General features: G+C 38.7%; 1 protein-coding gene across 1 annotated transcript in view; it reads right to left on the bottom strand.

Annotated features, from left to right (window-relative positions):
- The window catches only part of LOC104392861 (kinesin-like protein KIF13A), a gene marked incomplete at its 3' end in the record, with an annotated part of 104,900 nt that extends 91,401 nt beyond the window's left edge, over positions 1-13,499 (bottom strand). Inside the window, exon 1 of the mRNA XM_010002296.1 lies at positions 13,414-13,499. Coding sequence (XP_010000598.1) covers positions 13,414-13,472 — 59 coding nt within the window. The remainder of the gene's footprint in view (positions 1-13,413) is intronic.
- Positions 13,500-13,635: the final 136 nt, after the last annotated feature.

Here is a 13,635-nt window from a genome sequence, read left to right as displayed (position 1 = left end):
TCCCAATGAACAGTTTTCCTGGTACAGCAAATTCCCATGGTTTAAATTTAACATTCAGCTCAATCAGTGAGGTCAAAAGGTGTATTTAAATCAAACTGGGAGTTTTATCCCACTTTTCAGTAAAGTATTTAAAATATTTTCTTTCTAATATTTAATTAAGTACTTTAAATTGTTCATACAGAGCTTTACAGTTCCGTTCAGTACCATCTGTGTTGTGATCTGCAGTCAGCTCTACTACGCATGATGAGGGTAGGCTGAAACACTCTTGACAACAGAAATTCCCAGACAACACAGTGCACGCTTGGAAGTGTCTTGCAGACACTCCCAAACACTGAAACACCACTGTGGAACCAGTTAGTTATCTCTGTACAGCCAGTCCCCACACTCTGAGTTTTAGGAGAGCCCACCAGCTTCACCTCATTACCAGAATATGTGCTCATCCTACACTTCATCTGAATAGCAGAGGCCTACACCCACCTACTGTTGGCCCTTTCCAATCCCCGCCACTGCTCTCAACTCCATGATTGCCACCTCCTCCCATTTCCAACATCACAAGAACAATCATAAACACCAGGTACAACACGGACAGCACAGTCTAACGATGCCTTGCTAGATGCCCATTACTTGCCCTAAGCGAGCAAGCTGTGGGAGTCCAGACTTCTGATCCGACTCTGCATGGGAGGAGGAGGGGAGGCCCTGCAAAGCTTATCAGCTAAACTTCCATGACACTGAGACACAATTCTTCTGTTTCAGGAGCTGCAACTCAGCTAATTATCTCTGTCATAAATAACCCACAGCCTAAATGATCTATCTAGAGATCTGCCCGCATAGCAAATAGTTACACAAAACAAGCTAGAAGAAATAAAGCAGAACAACATGCAGTCTCTCAAAAACCAGACCAAAAAAAACTTAGAAGAGAATGAGAAATCATATCTTAAGCAAGAAGAAAGACTCAGAACAAGTAGATCAGTCTGAAAAAACATGGAAAAATCTTAAGAAAGGGGGCATGCAGTTTCTGAACTCTGAGAAGCATGGCAGTAATTAGTGATTAAAAAAGGCAAATACTACTCAGGTCAGCAGGTCTTGGTTAGTAATATTAAGATAAGAATGTGGAGAAGCAAAACAGGTAAGCAGCAATACTGCAAATAAAACTCAGGTTTGACAAATACAGAAGTAAGTTCAAAATTATTTTAAAAGTTTAGCACATTAATTTTTCAGTGCAGCTTTCCCATTTTGACCATCAGAAATAGTTTTTAATAAAAGTCAACTGCAACACTCAATTCTCAACAACCTTCTATTTAATAAGGAGTCAACTGTTTCCCTTTTCTTAAACAACCATTCTACTCTAAAAAAGCCTAAAAGTCACACTGTTTGATTAGTGAATCCAGATCAGTTCAATTTATTTTCATCTACAACATTTGCAAACTGAGACATGAAAGTAACAGAGTATGAGTAGAAGGATCTGCTGTTTCAAGAGAAGCTGCAGTTAAGGCAAGCATCCCATTTCAGATACTCTTAGATTAACAGTACTAAAGAAGTGATCTGCCTCAACTATAGGGAGAGAACAATAACAACACATTTTTTAATGAATCCTTAATTATCCAACCTAGTTCTTTAAGAGAAAACACCAAAAACCACAGAGCACCCTTTGCTTCTTTCATTTAGAGCAAAGATTCTCTAGGGAATCTAAAATTTGCCTTCTGCTTTGAATGCAAAGTAGAATGATAATTATGAAAGTATTTCAAATAGAAACCTTGTTTGGAAAAAAGTGCAAGTTTCCTAGTCTAATCAAATTCAAGCTCTGACATGGCTCATTACAGCTACCAGTCAATAAATCATTAGACACTTAACACTCCTAAATGTTTCTTAAAAGTAAGAAAACAGGCAAATTTATTTTTTCTTCTCCTATGTAACAACTGCATATTATAACTAGTATTGCTATTTTCTCTCATTTACATACATGGTTGATGCAAAATTCTTCCCTCAACATTCAGTTCTGCAATTCCATTTCATAATATCTCATTTCAAACTCCACAGGCCTAGGATTTATCCTCCCTTTTAAATCACAGCAAAGGCAAGCAGGCAAGAGGTCACTTATATAACTCACTTGCCTCTGTCTTTTCTGAATCATGAAGAAGATGCAGATAGCTTGAGAAAAACATAAGCATTTGAACAGCAAGCTCCTCCAAAAGTCATCATACAACACCCTTCTTGATGACGGATGACAGATTAAGATCGAGTTGGCTTGGAAAGATTTTTATAAAATTCATGTTACAAATTTTTCATGTGAGTGCAAGAGTCTATTTGATCTATCTTGCATACAAACTATTAATTTCTTCCTTATTCAGGCAAGAAATACTCAAATAGCAACCAATAATATGTGTCAGACAATGTACCAGAAGACGGTAACTCAGAAAACACATGAGCATTGCAAAATACTAAGGCCGTTTAGTCAGCCCAACACTGCAGGTCTACATTTCTGGGTTTAAACTAGCACAGAGTTGTAAGATGCCATTCTGAAAAGTCAAATAAAGCTAGATCACACTCCTTGGATCACACGCAAAGCTTCTATCTGTGAGTGTTGACAGCTGTGGGCACAAAGCTTGCACATCATTACTATTTCTGCAAAAAAGCAACTTCCCATTACTACATTCACAGCTGCAAAACTGAAACTTCAAAAACTACTTGAGAGGATGCAGCCTGCCCCAAACAGTAATGAAACCAGAGAGGAGATACTAGACTGATGGTTTTCTAGGTTTGGTACTCATTCACTGTGCCCTGCTGCGCACTTGAAAAAAGAACTAGCAGGAGCTAATTTCTATCTTTCACCATGGGCAAGTGAGATATCCCCCTCCTTCAGTACACAGTACTTCTGACAGTGAGGAGAAATCCAATCACGGGGCTGGCATGTTGAGTGGGACAGAACATCTACTGAACATATTTTAAAAATTCAATATGCTGTTCCATTGAAAGAGACCTTATGAGAACACTTAAATGGGATATCGTAACTCAATTCCATTGTCCTTTTGATGAACACAGAAGTGTTTCCAAATGGACTATTTCACAGCCAACTTACAAAGATTCTCAATTATGACAGACAATATAATATGTAGAAAAATTCAGTGTTAAAATACATGTTACAACTATGCAATGAAAATTAGGAATATGACATGAAATTAGCTGCAATGTTATAAACATCTCAAACAGTAAACATACTAAGGACTTGGAAGCTCCTGACAAGGAAACTACAGGGTAAGCTGTCCCGTATTCAATGGTCTGTTTACAAGAACAGATTTTTCTTTTTCTTTTCAACTTGGAACACACATGAAGACTGCAGTACCACCCCAGAGAATGCAAGAATCTCAGACACATTTTCAGTAGGATGGAAAAAAAGCTTACGGGATGCTGCTGGGTTCTGTTGTTTGTTTCCTTTGTTTTCCTCCAACATGTACTTTGAATTTCATTGTGTTGACGAGCATCCACTCCTATACCTCTCCATAGCCTTTCATCATCCTTATACTTCTGGTCCCCAGGTATCCTTTCCCTATATTCTAACATGTCAGCAGCAAATCCATTTAGGAGCCATCTTTTGCGTTTCCTTGTGTGTCACTTTCTCTGCAGACACTGAAGCAGCATTTCTCAAGGGCACTCCAATCAAGAATGCAGGTACAAGGATTAGATTAACACCAGCAGAAGAATGAGGACTATTCAAAACTCTCTTACTTTTTTTTTATATGTAATGGGTAGGTAGTATGGAAAATACCAGATTGTTTTCTAGACAGTTTGTTTCAGAATCTTACTGTGGTAACAGTAAGAAGCTCCAAAACAGCAAAACCTGAGTGCTGGGACAATGTTCCATTATATACTTCTAACAACACCTTCAGAACCATCTTTTTTTATCCCAATATTGGGGGGGGGAAGGCAAGCAAATGGTTTGTGCTCTTACTCCCTGCAAAGTTCTCTTTACAAAACATATTCAAACTCAACTACTTCTTGCTGAGCATTCAGAGGATACATCAGTAACATTCACTTCTTCAGCTAAACACAGTGAATATAGAAACATTTCTGTATTTTACCAAATGGCCAATTTTTAGTTCAGCCTCATTTAATTAAATTACATTATCTGTAAACACATTTCAAGTCTAAAGGAAATTTAGAAAAATCTCAAAACAGAGGATAACATGCTATGACAGGAAGAAAAAAATACAAAAAAATATCAAAATGCTTTGGATTTGCATCATTCAGAGAGGGGGGACTAATAAACCAAAACAAGTCTGGATTGCTGCAGACTTACATCACATCACATACATAAAAAACTCACACTGACAGATGCTGACAAAGAAACTTTACAAAGCAGACCAGGATGCTGCTCACTCAGGGCCATAAAACAGCTTTGCCAATAGAAAACTTCCACCAGCTCTGTGCCTCTGCTGGAATGCACTGTTGACTTATCTTTAGCAAGAGCTCATCTACTGTAAAACAAGCCTTTTGAATCACAAAGTAAAACTGAAGTAAAAATCCAACAAAATCTGAACTCTGAAATATTAAAAATTACACTGCAGCTAGCACCAGTCGCAGTACAAATCTATTCATTTTGCAGATAAACTTCCCCTTCCACCACACCCAATCCTTTTTCCTTCAACTGAAAGAAACAAATTTGTGGAAGGCTGTCTCAGCTACATTACACATGATTTTAATCATAAAGTCAGACGAAAAGTGGAAACCATGTGTGAAGAAGTATAAAGTACTGCAGTTTCTTATCTAAGATCTGCTGTTTCTTGTCATCATGTAAGAAATACTAAGCAAAGCAGACAGCTCCACATACTTGTATTTAAGGCTAGAGAAATTATTTCAGTAGCTCAAGAGACAGATTCATAACTTTAAAGCCTTACACTAGAAGAAAATCTAATTTTGCCTGAAGGCTTTTGAACGCTACCTACTTGGGATTGAAATTTATGTTTAAAAAGAGACTGAAATAAACTAAGAAAATATAAGCACAATAAATAGGATACCATGTAGATTTTTCATTTCATTTGCATGTCTAAAATATTATCTAATAAAGAAATCCAGAATAAATATTTAGGTGTTGACCATTTCAGCAATATATTTTTAAAACAAAGCATCAATTTACTTTGTAGAAAGTTTAGAGTTAGCAATGCATGCTGGTAGCTTTTTTAACATATTGAAGAGTATCTTCATAAACACATACAGAGATAAGTATGCCATTCCAGCCACAGCAGCTGCTTTGATTCATGTTTTTGAAATGCTTAAAATTCTTGGGATATACATGCACTCCAAACAGAATACGCAGTGAAGCCACGAATCTCAAAGTAAGCCAGTACTAGCCTACTATCTGTGCTGTTACTAAACACAAAGAGGCAGCAGCATGGGCTTGGTGGGGGTTTGCATCTAGAAAATAGACCCGATGTACCTGTTGCTAGAGCACAGTGAGTCTCTCTGATGTATCTCCAGCATCATCTTAAACATTCCAGAAACCAGGTACTTACACAAGCACACATCAATGTTTCAGACATACCTTTCCCCTGCTGTGCTGATATACCTCAAAATAAGTACTGTACCATTAATAAGTACCAAAATATATTCATGGTTTAATCTGTCAGAAAAGCAATCGTGGTACATATCTTTGTTCTGAGTTGTAACACAAAACAGCAATTCAGTAACCACAGGACAATAAATCATTAGTGACTTCACTACGGTGATCTATGTGCAACAGGACAGAACATCCAAATTACCTGCTAGTGAGAAAGTTGCACCTTACAAGTCACCAACTTCGCATTATCCAAGGAAGATGTAGGTGTATTTGGTAAGCATGTACATACTTGAGGATGTCCCTTTTTAGGATGCAATAAAATGCCAAGTAAAAGTTGCAGCTCAAAACTAAGGAATTTATTAGTTCAGGATATGGTTATGAATTTCATTAAATATTTTGATGACTGAGGGTTGGGTTTTGTAATTTATTTTTGTTTTTAATTAAAAGGGAACTATCAAAAATAAAGACCAGAACTGCAGAGGTTAATCAACACTAACCAAGCACAGAAGCATCAGAAAGCCATTAATTTTCCTTTCCCCAAAAAACAAGAAATGACATAAAGGGACACCCTCCCATGGCACTGAAAACAGCTTGTGTAACTCCTGCTCTTCACCAACACAGGTATCTTGAGTTCACATCATTGATTTTCAACTCCTGTCAGCAATGCATTTTTTTGATTGATCTTCATACATGAAATTTTCAATCTGCTAGTTGTTAACTTACAGAGCTCCTCCCTCAGCTCCCAGTGAACAGCCATCACATGCCACAGAAGGATTCTAAACACACACACACACACAAGCAGCTCAAGCTCCAGCAGACCTCAAACTGATGACCAATTTCATATCAATGTACAAAGTTGGGTACTGACTGAAGTACTTCATATCCCTTCTACTGTCTTTTGTAAAAAGACACATAGCAACAACACTTCCAGGCAACGCTATTAGTTAACTTGGCAGTTCAGGTCTCAAGTTCACTTGATGCCAAGTCCTGTGGTGCACATCATTGCTTTTCTTTGTAGGCTGCACTTACTGAAGACATAAAATTCACTGTTTCCAGCCAACACTTCCACACTTCCTTAAAGAGCCTTCTCCACACTCTGCTGTGGGTAACAGACATCCTCACAAAGTACAAGGAACCGAGCAATCAGAGAAGTTATTCAGTTAAGCAACTGCATCTGTGCAGCACTGTTGCAGCAGCTGGCATTTTGCTATAGTAGGCAGTAATTGTTTCCATTAATAGATACAAACCATGCCTAGGGTGGGTCAAATAAGCAAAGATACTGTACTACTTTCCCACCATTAAGGACAGCCTGTCCATGTAAGAGACACTGGCAACACAGCCAGAGGCAGTTACCACTACTGCTAATAAGTCTGCACCCAGCTGTAGAGGAATGAAGGATTTAAATGTGGTAAGTCTCAAACACAATAGCAACAAGTATATTTGTCAAGTTAAAGATTTAGCTCTACTTTTATTACTGGAAGTGCCACCATGGTGACTCTCTGAACTGTAGATGCCTGCCTGTGTGTTGCAGGTCCAAGACCAAGAAGGGATTCACTTTATCCCCAAAACTTTGTCCCAAGATTCGCATCCGAGCTCTGTGTGACACACAGACCCCCACAGCAGGACAGCTGGCGGGCACTGCTTCCCTCCAAGGTCAGGTTCTGCAGAACAGGGACCTCTTAAGCACTTCCTGAAGTATTCTGGATCTAGACTACACCTGGGTCACTACACTGTTTACAAATATAATTTACCTTTTTAAACTATTAAATAGCAGTTAATCTAATTACAACTCTAAAATCTTACCATATGCATATTCAATAAACCTAGCAGATATGCAACAGAACAAATACAACCTTGTTTTCAAAACAAGAAAGCTGTCTATTATTTATACTATGGGGTAAAGGAGGCGAAAATAGAACTCTTCCTTTAGTCCTGATCTCCCCAAAGAAAAGGGCCAAAAATGCTTTCCATTTTAAGAGCTGCAAATTTTTTCAATTCATAATTCAATCAATAATAATTTAAATAAACAACATATTTGAGCTGCATTACCTAGTAATCCAGATCTCAAAAAACACCTCTGACTGCAGTAATAAGCCAGTGCATGCATACCTTCCCCTTTCTAAACACATAAGATATGTGTCTAAAGGCCTACTAATCTTTTAACATTCCACAGTGTAAACATTTCTAACATCAAAAAAAAAGAGAAATTGAACAAGTTCAAGGCTGAGCCTTGTTTTACTGTGTTCTACTCAGAAATATTTGAACATAAATACTCAGTAGTCGAAAAGCAGAGAATGGCTACAAAGCAACGATTGCCTAAACATGGTATTACCAAGCAGTTTCCTTCTCTTCAAACATGTTATCTATTTTTGTTCTGAAATACTGCCAGCTAAGGACTACTAGCTGCTTATGCACAATCCCAACAGCCTCCAATTATAGTTTCCTCTAGCAATGACATTTAAAGACCAAAGCACAGGATCCTAACAGCTATCTGGGTCTTATAAAGGTAAAAAAATGCATGTCGTATTTACTCACAGTCCAGACCATCCTAGGAAAAATCAAGAGCCATGCCACAAGCTTGTAATTCAAAATTCTGTGTCTCATTTTGTTTCAAAGTACATGGAATTCAAGAACAGCAGTTTCAAGGAACTACATCTAGCGTCCCATCTGCAGCATGAATGAAGCAATGCAAAAATAGCTCCAAAATGGCATTTTCCAAGCACACATTTCATAATTCAAATACACCTCTTCTGCAATAGTTGAAAGCTAACGGTTCACATCCTGAACATCCATGTCTAACAGAAAAGTTAAGAGGTCAAAGTCAAATTAGTTTTACAATTTCCTGCAGACAAATGCTGCTGCCTGCTGTTATTTTATGATCTACCTCAGACAGGTGACAATTTGAAGTACACACATCAACAACATGATTTTGTTGATCATTCCTTAAGACATGGAAATAATTAGCAGTTGTCCAATTTCAGCTTCCACAAGTTTCAATTTGAAAAGGTGAGAATTACCAGAAACATCCTCTGCCTACAACTTCTCTCTTCCCTCATCTCCGATGCTATTCAAAGCAACAAATTTTAAAAAGATAGTCTCACAACCAGCACAAGAAGGACTAGGTATTAAAGACCATCCAAAAGTCATGTTTTCTCCAAGGCAGGGGAAGCAACAGCTGTTTTCTGGAAACATGAGTTTTAGGACCAGCCACCTAGGGACAAAACCTGTGCTACACATAGTCATCTTTGAAATTATTGTGACCTACAAAAACTAAGCAGACATGCACACTCACACCTCTTCCATTTATCTTATTAAAGATCTTAAACCTACTCAGAAAAGCCCCTAAATATTCTGAAATCTTTAGTAATTTAGAGCTATAAGAGGAGTTTTACCTAAGTAGAAATGACCTTTGGTGCTACTTATCTGTTAGCAAAATGAGGATGGAAGAAGATAGAGCAAGAAAGTAACAAAATGTCTTTAAAAAAAAAAATAATATAATAAAAAATTAAGCCAAGCAAGAATATTTTTGGAGAAAAGTGGTAATTTTCAGTTCATCTCCACACCCTGATGATTTCTCTCTTTTTTGTCCTTAAATTTTTAACAAGTCTAAGTATGCACAAGGCTACTGTGCTCTGATGGAATAAATTACCCAACAGATGATTTTTTTGTTGCAATCAAAAGTACAGTTGAAACAGTATTTCAGTTGTACTGTCTCCATAGTTCCTTGTTTATTTCTGTCAAGACAAATACTTTGCCTACTAAAGGAAAAATCATGATATGAAGAACTGTTGTCAGGGAACTAAAATAACTTCTTTTCAGATCGTATGCATTAAAAAGCATAGCTGAAAGGTTGGAGGAAAGAATTTAACAATCAAAAGCAGAGGAGGAACCCAGATAAACCCAATTTGTCCTCCTAAAAAAATACATCCCTAAGGTAAAATCTTTCATAAACCTAGAGAGGTGTCAGATTTGCATCATAAAAAAATTACTCAAATGAAAGACTGTAACTCCACCCTCTAAACATCTCATAGTTACACTTCAATACTGTTCCTTATTGCCAACAAATACAAACATTTCTAGCAGGACAGAAGATGTACACAACTGGCCTTGAAACATAATACCCATTTCTAAAAGACCATGAGTGAGAACAATTTTTTCAGGAAGAGTGTACTTAAGAGGAAAGGAAATACAGATTCCCAGGTGAAGAGAGAAAAAAAGCCAGCGGGTTCCCAGAAAGACAAGATGTTCTTCTGGGGAAGAAAGGGAAATCTGTGTTGATTCTGGGGAGGAAATATAGGAGAGACAGGAGAGGTAACTAAAACAACACAAAAGCACACTTAGGCAGAGAGGATGGAAACTACTGCTGGTAATAACAGCAAAACAAGGGTTAAAGGTATGAAGTCCAACAACCAACTTACAAAAACTTTGCCAGCACCAGAGTTTATACATGATATCAACTAATGAAAACCGTTCCTTTCTGAACTCTGTACCCTATTATTTAAGTCAATAAAGATTTTCCTGTGCCTTTCAGACTCAGCCTGTTCAGTTTTACTAAGTTCTGGTTTTCCTCTTTTGTTACTTTAGAATGCTAACAGTGGTGTGTCTGCTGGGATCGGCAGTCTTGCTGCTTATAAAAAGACAGAACACTTGTACTTAATAGCAATTACTATTTTGTAGCTGTGTTTTTTAAGGCGTGTATGTTGTGTGTTCTAGTATTTAGAAGAATGAGTCAGAACCCTATTCTAATTTATGGTTTTAACTTATTCCTTTACTTCTAATACAATAGAGAAAGCTGGACAACTGACAGCACTGAGATTTTAGGCCTTTTTTACCACTTCTAAAACTAGAATCACATGCTCATCTAAAATGCTTTAGAAATATCCTTTTTAAAACCAAGAGACTGGTTAATAGGATGCATCTGAACTTGAACATAATTCAAAAACAGATATGCAAAGCTTATATATTCTTATATAAAGCTTAAATATTCTTCCAAGAGCAAATTTTATAAAGAGTCATCAAATTTTACTTTAGAAAATTCTGTCAATATCTTTAAAATTATAACCAAGAGAACAGAGCAAACAAAAAGCATGGTCCTGAATTCACCCGCACCCTATAGTCTCTTGGCCTCAGTTCAAGTAAGAAAAGCAGCCCTAGAAACCAGATTTCCTTCAGAAGGCTACCTATTCCAAAGTGCAGTACAAACTTGTACTTCCATTCAGCTAGAAAAGGGAAATTTCCATATAAAAAGATGAAACATAAAAGGAGAAAGGTAAGACTAAACAGAATATTAAATTAATGCAATAAAGTACAGAAAGACAAATTAATCACCCTAACAAGTGAGATCATTTTTGCAATGACATGGTTGCTGTGAAAGAGAAATCTAGTTGAGCTATATAAAAACAAGCTACACAAAGAAAACCAAAAATCCATTTGACATCTCTAACCGTGCCAAGGCATCAATCCAAGTACAAGTAGCAACTACTCAGCAATTCAGAGCCAGTTTATACAGACATTTTATGGTGGGTACACACAGAAGAACAAAACTCACCCTTCGTCATGAGAAATTAAACTATTTATATTGTGTAAAATGTAGGAATCAGCAGTTGAACACTGAAGAAAACGTAAGGATCTTCACAAGGCACTGGAAATTCTACTAGAATCACAGAATCTCAGGGGTTGGAAGGGACCTGGAAAGATCATCTAGTCCAAACCCCCTGCCAGAGCAGGATCACCCAGAGCACATCACACAGGAACGTGTCCAGACGGGTTTGAATGTCTCCAGTGGAGACTCCACAGCCTCTCTGGGCAGCCTGTTCCAGGGCTCTGTCACTCTCACAGTAAAGTTCTTCCTGATACTCACTTGGAACCTCCTATGCTCCAGTTTGCATCCATTGCCCCTTGTCCTATCACTAGACACCGCTGTAAAAAGCCTGGCTAAACATCTCAACATCTCAATAGGTTACATACAGCATCTGCCATTTAGAAGGTACTCCATGTTTGCACCTGTGTAAGTTACTTCTGATCAGTATTTCTTCCTGATATTTTCAACCTACTCACATCAAGCAACTGCTTCAAATGCATAAGTCACACTTTTAACAGCCCGCTAAATGCCACCCTCAAACTACCCTGCAGCAGGACAGCCATCTCCTGCCAACACAGCTGGTGATGGTGAGGTGGCACAAAGCATCACAGCTCTTGGCACAGAAGCCAACGCCAAACAAGGAAGAGCATTTATATACATTACAGGTATTAAAAGCCAGATAAACACAAGCCATGGGAGCTTTCAACACTGCACAGTCTCACTGAATTACCTGTAGGCCAATGTGCACAACAAGCAAAATTCACGTTACAAGCTCTTCATTAAGCCATCTGGCCCTTAGGCTCTTTTAGTCTACTGAAAGAATTATTTTTAAATCTTAATTCTGTTATCGTTTTGTAAACTCTTTTTGTATCTGTCAAATACACTCACTTTAAAGTGTTAACATTATTCTTATTATACCAGTGTTGTGATGGTCATATATACACTTCAATAAACAGAAGAAAAAGAACCCCATACTTTCTAGCATAGAACAGTCTCAAGAAAAACAAGGTTTCCATTTTACAGACGGGATACTAAGACCCACAGAGGCAGCATGATACATAAAATATCACATAAAGACCTGTGAAAGGGTCAGGAAGCAGGTTCAGATCTTTCAAGACCCAGGTCAGCACCATTAGCCACGACAACAGTTCTGAAGACAATGCAAGGTGGATTTAAGTTAAACCAGTGTGATTACATCTATATTCCTGTATGTGGCTTAACAAGAGAAGTACCTTCACAACCTGGACATGTAAAAATAGAAAAAGGTCTCAAACCTTTTCTGCTGGAGAACTATAAAAGCATGCCTTGGGAAAAACTCACACTCTCACACTACAGTTTTTTCATAACAACTACGAACTCAATCAAAAATATTCTTAATGAAGTCTAGAGTAGTAGGAACGTGTTCAGATTAAAATCTCTGTAAGCATGCAAATTATTTCACGCTCCTTGTCATTAAATACATTTAACAGATCAGCTTTCAGTTGAGCAGTCAACAGGTAACTGAAGAGATAACCATGCAACATAACTATTCCCCTTGCACCTCCCTGTCTTTCCCCACACTCCCTCAAAGGAAAGAAATCTTTTCCTGTTCTGATCTATTTTTACAGTCTAGTGCATTGGTATTTTGGATTATTTCCAAGGGTATTCTTTACTGGGGCATCACAGCTAAATGCCAGATTTCAAAATTATTTTAGCATATTCTCACAGGCTGCTTCACAGTAGCCTGAATTAATAAAGGATCTTAGCAATTACAGCCTTTTCAAATGCAAAAACGTCAGAAGCTAGTAAAGAAGCTTTAAAAAAAACCCAAACAAAACAAACAAACATCTGTAGCATAAAATTCAGATCCTGTTTCTTGTTCCCTCAAAGGTTACACCGAGTTGGTACTCGAGGGAAATTTCTGAAAACAGCACGCCCAGTCAGTCTGAGTCAGTCCTGGTCAGTAGCTTATCATTCCAGCAGTCCACCAAGAACCAGCTTTTAAACCTGAGAGGCCGACAGGCACCTCCTGCCTCCACATCCCAACCTGGGTACCTCCGGCTCCACTCGGGGAGCCAGGAGAGGAAGGTCTGGTCCCTCCTTCGCAGGGATGCCCGCCCCAGCAAGGCAGCGACCCCCGGCCTGGCGCTCGCCCTCGCCCGGCCCCCCCGACCACGTCGGGACCCCCCGAACAAAGCCCGGCGAAGCCTCCGCAAGGCTGAGGCGGGGCAGCCGAGGCGTTATTTGGGACGCAGGCTTTTTTTGTTTGTTTGTTTGTTTGTTTGTTTGTTTGTTGTTTTACCTTTCTCCCTGCTTGGCGTTAGAGGGCGGAGGGTGCAGCACGGTCTGGTTCCCTTCCATCTCCACGATGCACTTGGTATTCAGGTCCAGCTCTGCAAAGGAGACACGGCGGGGGCTGTACCCGGGGGACAGGGCACAGCCCTTTCCCCCCCCACACACAACCTCCCTGCCCCCCTCCTCCCCGCACGGGGGGTCGGATCTCGGAGGAAAGGGCTGTCTGTGA

The sequence above is a fragment of the Chaetura pelagica genome, unplaced genomic scaffold, assembly GCF_000747805.2.
Source record: "Chaetura pelagica isolate M959 unplaced genomic scaffold, ChaPel_1.0 scaffold1047, whole genome shotgun sequence".
NCBI lineage: Eukaryota > Metazoa > Chordata > Aves > Apodiformes > Apodidae > Chaetura > Chaetura pelagica.
Note: the sequence above shows the minus strand (reverse complement) of the source record. Positions and strands in the feature narration are given on the sequence as shown.